A 7,133-nucleotide genomic window follows, 5' to 3' on the forward strand; every position below is an offset into this window, starting at 1 on the left:
CTTCAGCTCACCAGCAGCAGTGAGGCCCTGAGGAGAGTACAGGACACATGAGAAGAGGGAGAGTGTCCTTCAGACACAGCATTACCTGGGGGAGAGTGACACCCACCTCTCAGCTGTCTGGATTTATTTATGGACACAAGTGAGAGCTCCCTAAGCCCTCTCCCAAACATCTGATGGGGTTCTGGTCCTGCTAGTGCAGGGGAGAGGGTAGGAACCAGCCCAACACAGTTCACACACTCAGTATGTCATCGGATCTTCTCCACAGCCCTGGAAGGCAAGCTTTATCCCCAATTCACAGATGAGAAGACTGTTCCCTACGGCAGTGGTTCTGTAATAACTGCCAGGTTGATTCCTCCAGCTGCGAGTCCCAGAGATGATGTGTTTTATGCATTATTTCACATCCTGACAACAGGAATTTTAAGTGTCTCCACTACCTTCATAAACTCACTGAGCAGTTATTTTGATTGCTTGGTATTTTCCTATGTTTCAAATCTTTTATTATTTATTTTATGACAAAAGTAATCTGTGTATTTTAGGGGGAAAAGTACAGGTGAAAGGATAATCTCTACCACCAGCACCCAGAGAAAACCATTATTTTGCTTTTGGTCTACTCAGTTTCAGTTTTCACTGTACATGGATGTATTGTGTAACTTTTTTGGGTTTTTTTTTTTTCAAAAACGGGCAGATGCTGTATTTGCGGTTCTGAAAACTGGTGTTTTTCTTTATTGTTATTTTACAGTGTACCATGAACATCTCTTCCATGCACGTGGGTGAAAATCCCCTACTGAAACACAGAGAGCACTGTAGTTGGATCAAAAGGCTGCTGGTAACGAGAGTGACACCTAAGGCAAAGTATCAGCGTAAGGTTAAAGCACATAGCCTGGCAAATGCCGGCCAGGGAAAGCAGGGTCAGCGATATTCTCATCAGAGGAGTCAGAATTGAAGGCCAAAGGCACTAAAGATATGGGATATCATGTAAGCCCCTCTGGCCCCTACCTCCGCCCCTCATTCCCCTGACACCCCGTTGGCCCCTTGGGGTGAATGGATCCTGTACATCTCTTTGCATCCAATGAAAGTCACCTATTTTCTGTCTTTTCCTTAGCTCTTCCTGAGCCCTTGACATATCTGCACATTCTCTCATCATCTCCTCACTGCCCAGATGCCTTCCTGTAAGTTGTCCTGATAGTCCTTGGGGGAATCATCCTTCCCCCTGTCCGTTTTTCTTTTTGCTTTCCGGGGCACATAGTCTTCAGCGGGGCGCTTTTCGGCAGCCCGCGGCTGACTCTCTGGCTTTGCCTGGGATTCCAGCTTGCCCTCACCGTGTGGTTTTCCCTCAGCTTCGGACTTGCCCTGCTTTTCTCGCTTCCCCTCATCTTCTGGCCGTCCCTCATTCTGGAGCTCCTGCTCATGTTCTGACTTCCCCTCCACTTCTGGCTTTTCTTCCTCATCTGACTTTCCTTCATCTTCTGTATCTACTGCATCTTTTGACTTTCCCTCATTGTCTGGGTTTCCTTCATTTTCTCTGTAGACCTTCTCCATGTTGAGATTTGCCCTCCTTTGCCTGTCCTAGGAGACAAAACGGAGACAAAGGAGACCGAGGACTTAGGTGGTGAAATACAGGTTCTGATAAGTATTTGCCTCTGTGATTTAGGATCTTCATGGCCTACCCCTATTGGCAGGGTGCACTCCCGCCCATACATTTTCTCCTTTCTTTCCCAGTGTATGCAAGGTTGGCACACATGATAACATGAGCCCACCTTGCAGACACTTCCACAGGTGCTTCTCCCTACATTTAAGTGGGCTGTGCTGACAAGTGTATAAGAGCAGATTTGTCCCTAAACTTTGCTCCGGCCTTGGCTATGCCGGTAACAGTTTTAACCGGGTGGTCCCAACTTAGGCTGACCTGCAAGAATCCTGGCCAGTTTCTTTTTCCCCTTGTCTACAGTTGTAAGACTTGTAGAACTGCAGATACAACCAGACAATGGCCAGTTCTCAGATATCAGAGATACTCTGTTATCTTCAAGGACTTCACAGATGCCACACCTGCCAACTCTCACTTCCTTGTTTTCCCCTCTGTCTTCACCAGCCATAAAGCACCAGGTTCCGTTAGGGTCCTGACAGAGGTCATGTATTCTGAGACCGGAATAGGGAGGCTTGGAGGAGGGGTGGCAGGTAGTGAACTCCCCAACTTCTGCTCAGGCTTTAGTCACTCCTACTCCCAGGGGTCCTGGGGCAGTTGCCCTCTTCCATTGACCTGCACTGATACTGCAGGTCTTTCCTTTCCTTGTCTGGGTTGGTGCCTACAACCACAGACCCAAAGACCTGTAGAGAGACAGGAGACAGATGGTGAATGAGGGACTGAGAAGTGAATGAGTGGCAATGAGGACACTGATTCTTTTCCGACTCTAGCTGTCAATACTTTCCCAGCTCCTGCCATACCCTTGCCCTTTCCCTTGCTTCTCTGATCCCCCTCTACAGCTCCTCCCTAACAGCCTCCTTTTTTTTTAACCACTGAGAAATGGCAGAGAGAGATTATTTCCAAAGTGTTTCTATGTTTCCCAATCTTCCTTCCAAATTTCTGTCTCACTTGTCCTTGTGAGGTTCAGGACAGTGATGTTCAGAAGGCATATCCAGCTTTGCTCAGGTCTCTGCCTTCCAAACCCTCACCCCAGGGTGCCCAGATAGAACAAGCCCATCCCTCATTCTGAAAATGGTGATGGTAGAGTCAGGGAGCATGGCAGAAATGTCCAGAGCATTCCTGCCACCGCTTCCCTTTCCACATACACAGAAAGACCACATTTTCCTGCAATGCAAGAGACAAATTATTACCAAACTCATTAAAAATTTTGGTCCATGTTACCTCCTCTCAACTCTTCCTAGTTCAGGAGTCACTCCTGCCCTATAGGGAGCTGGTCTCCAGACTGAACTTCAGTCCCCCTCCTCTGTAGCACCTCTCCCTCTCCCCTCTCCCTCATCCCCCTCCCCCCACATCCCCCCCTGCAAAAAGGACGAAGGTGGAGAAGAGCAGGCCTGGCCCCTTTGCAAGGGGGTCTGCCCTCCCCATCCTGGGTTCACAGGCGTTGCCCTCCTCCCTCCACCCCGGAAGGATCAGGCCATTTCCTCTCCATCCCCCTCCGCTAGCCTTTTCCCTCTGTCAGATGTCCCCCGATAACCTGCCTCCTAAGAGATCCCAACTGGTACCCATTCTTATCCTCTGGCCCCTCTCCATCTCCTCCCACCAAGCCCTCCATCTCTTGCACCAAATGGATGGGCATCAGGGAAGGGGTAGAGAGAATCCAGTCCTAGACCTGCTCTGGTCTTTGCCCTCTGCCACCCCCACCCCAGGTGTCCGCAGGAGGCAGTGAATTTGAGACCATCTCAGGGAGATGCCTCCTTCTCACATTTCTTGCTGCCATAAGCCAGTACTTATCCAGGGAAATAGGAGATGGTACCCGGACCTCTCCCCCAACACTCACACAATTTTCTGCGCCAAAACGAATAAGGGTGGGAGGAGGGTGGCATCTGGAAAGCAGACTGGATCCTGTGTAGCCTCTGTCTGTTACTACCCCTACCTCAAGTGTCCCCTTCCCCACTCCGGCTAGTACCGACCTGCAACCTTGCGGGGCTATAGGGCAGTTTTCCCCTTGGTCCCTCAGTCTGAAATCTATCTTCCTCCACGGAAATAGGGAGCTGATACCTGGAAGAGAGGGACTTCCGGACGCATCGGCTCCCGATCACATGAAGGAAACGTCACCAGTGGGCTCGGGTCCCTAGTTCTCCCTCCTGCAGGAAGTGCCTCAGGAGTCAGCCCACTTCTTCCCTTCACTGGCCCCTTCCCGCCTCACCCTTCTTCAGTACCCTCCCCTGACTGCTTGAGGCCCTGTCACTCATTTTGGTCGTGGCTAATCCCAGAGGTCAAATGGGGCCCCTTCTCCCTGTGGTATGTATTTGTTCTTCTGTCTTATCAGGGGCTGCGTCTTCTCCCAGGGCTACTGGCCCCACTGATCCATCTCTGAGGAATTTCTTTCTTTCTCTCGTTTGATCTCAAAGTGCCTACCCCCTCCATCTACTTCTCCACTCTGACACTGGTGCTCATTCCTGTCTTCCAGACCTTCACATAATAGGTACAGGGTGCATTGGTAGGTAGGGAAGCAGGTAGTTGAAATAGGGATTTTATTTTCTTCTAAATAATTTTTTTCAGTTTTATTTAACTTATTTCCCTCACCGTGGGTTATTTTTATAAGCAAAAAGTTAAATAAAGCTATTTTCATTTGGGAAAAAGAACATGTTTAAGGTAGAGGAAACAACCAACATCCCCAAATTGTGAGAGCAACTTAAGTTCCTAATATTAATTTTTACTAGAAAATGGATTTGACTGTCTACTTACAAAAGAATTTTTAAAGTTTTCATAAATAGCTGCTTCTGTCATGTTCTACCGAAAATACATGTATTTAATATTCCCAAACAATAGCTGAGTGTTAAGTGCACTTGCTGGAACATGATGGCTAACAAATATCAGTCTTGAAAATTTGGCCCATGGCTATTTTCATTCAGAGGTTTAGCTGTGCAGCAAAGCAGCTGAGGATCTGAGGGGTGCCGACATGGTCTGATCTTCCCTGCCCTATCAAGAGGGGAGGAATATGCTGTCCCGACCCCTTCTCACCTTTCAGAGCCTCTCATCCTTTGCATTCAGGCACCTGACTGTTGCTTACCCAAAAATATACATGGAGAGGTGACCAAGGTGGTGACTTCAATAAATGCTTTTGGCTCCTTCCCTCCCTCCCCCAAATTCCCACAGAGATTACGCAACTCCAGCAGAGATGGGAATGCTGTTCTGACAAATGGAAACCAAAACAGATCCCTTCTAGACCCCTGCAGCAGAGGGTTTCCATAAAGCCTGTAGAAGTGATTGTTGGGGGGAGAGCCTCCAGACCTGCTTTCTGTCTACCCTTATTCCCAGTGCCCAGGTGGAAACTTCCTTGACCCTGTCTACTGCTTACCACCTAACTAAGGAGATGCAGCCTGCTGGGTCTTTCAACTCTATTATCTTTACCTCCAGGGCACCTAGGAGGAGCCTAGCCACGCTGAAGAGTTGCTTCCTGCCAGTCCACACCCACCCTGGTGCTCTCTCAGCCAGATTTAGACCAGTGTCTAAGGAACTCTGACAGGCCGACCATACTGATTGACCTAGACCAGGTGTTTTCAGCTGAGGAAGTCTGTGGACCGCCTGAAATAATATGCAAGGTAGCATATGCTTAGAAGGTAGTAGAGTATGTAGACTTATGAAAAGAAGAGCTGTACCCTAGGAGCCTCAGAAACCCTGATACATGAGCAGGTTGACATCATGAAGAAGCAGAAGCTATGAGGCAGAAAAAAGACAGAAGGAGAAGGAGCTACTTGGGAATGAGACAGGAAGGAGAAGAGACAAATAGCAGCTGAGCTATGTTAGAGGGAGAGCACTTACTCCTTGGGTTCAGGCATTCTTAACTAAAGAAACCCCTGGAATTATGTTCAAAATAATGTGCATGTGTGTGTGTGTGGGGGGGTAGGGTATACACATTTTTACTGGGTGTGTACATTTGGCTAGGATAGGATCCATTACTTTCATTAGATGCTCAAAGGGGTAATATAAAAAAAAGGGAGAAGGTCAACTGGCCTAGAAAATATATTTTCATATACATCTTTTTTCAAATAGGACTATGTCTATTTCTTAGGAGAAACTAACAGAACAATTAGCCATTTTAAAGTGTACAACTCAGTGGCATATAGTACATTCATGATGTTGTGAATCTATCACCTCTATCTAGTTCCAAAACATTTTCATCAACTCCATACCCATTAAGCAGTCACTCCCAATTCTCCTCTTCCCTTAGTACCTAGCAACAACTAATCTACCTTCTGCCTCTATGGAATTATCTACTTTGGATATTTCATATAAATGAAATCATTCAATATTTGACCATTTGTGCCTGGCTTCTTTCACTTAGCATAATGCTTTCAAGGTTCATTCACATTGTAGCATGTACAGTATTTCATTCCTTTTTATGGCTGAATAATATTTCATTGTATGTCTATATCATATTTTGTTGATCCATTCAGACATTGATGGATATCTGGGTTGTTTCCACCTTTTGACTATTGTGAATAGTGTTGCCTTAAACATTTGTGCATAAGTTTTTATGTGGATGTATGTTTTTATTTCTCCTGGGTATATGCCTAGGAATGGAATTGCTGGGTCATATGGTAATTTTTTTTTATTCTAATTTTTTTTTAATCAGTCATCAATTTTATACACATCACTTTATACATGTCAATCCCAATCACCCAATTCAGCACACCACCATCCCCACCCCACCACAGTTTCCCCCCCCTTGGTGTCCATACGTTTGTTCTCTACATCTGTGTCTCAACTTCTGCCCTGCAACCCGGTTCATCTGTACCATTTTTCTAGGTTCCACATACATGCATTAATATACGATATTTGTTTTTCTCTTTCTGAATTACTTCACTCTGTATGACAGTCTCTAGATCCATCCACGTCTCAACAAATGACTCAATTTCGTTTCTTTTTATGGCTGAGTAATACTCCATTGTACATATGTACCACAACTTCTTTATCCATTCGTCTGTTGATGGGCATTTAGGTTGCTTCCATGACCTGGCTATTGTAAATAGTGCTGCAATGAACACTCGGGTGCATGTGTCTTTTTGAATTACGGTTTTCTCTGGGTATATGCCCAGTAGTGGGATTGCTGGGTCATATGGTAATTCTATTTTTAGTTTTTTAAGGAACCTCCATCCTGTTCTCCATAGTGGCTGTATCAATTTACATTCCCACCAACAGTGCAAGAGGGTTCCCTTTTCTCCACACCCTCTCCAGCATTTGTTGCTTGTAGATTTTCTGATGATGACCATTCTAACGGGTGTGAGGTGATACCTCATTGTAGTTTTGATTTGCATTTCTCTAATAATTAGTGATGTTGAGCATCTTTTCATGTGCTTCATGGCCGTCTGTATGTCTTCTTTGGAGAAATGTCTATTTAGGTCTTCTTCCCATTTTTGGATTGGGGTGTTTGTTTCTTTAATATTGAGCTGAATGAGCTGTTTATATATTTTGGAGATTAATCCTTTGT

The 7,133-nt window shown here is 45.9% G+C and overlaps 1 protein-coding gene across 1 annotated transcript; it reads right to left on the reverse strand.

Annotated features, from left to right (window-relative positions):
- Positions 1-1,005: 1,005 nt before the first annotated feature.
- Positions 1,006-1,539, reverse strand: LOC137757166 (transcription elongation factor A protein-like 3). The gene is given in 3 exon segments (XM_068533800.1): positions 1,006-1,035; positions 1,037-1,167; positions 1,170-1,539. Coding segments are annotated over 3 exon segments (531 nt in total).
- Between the last annotated feature and the right edge of the window lie 5,594 nt (positions 1,540-7,133).

Source organism: Eschrichtius robustus, chromosome X (genome assembly GCF_028021215.1).
Source record: "Eschrichtius robustus isolate mEscRob2 chromosome X, mEscRob2.pri, whole genome shotgun sequence".
In the NCBI taxonomy this organism is placed as follows: Eukaryota; Metazoa; Chordata; class Mammalia; order Artiodactyla; family Eschrichtiidae; genus Eschrichtius; species Eschrichtius robustus.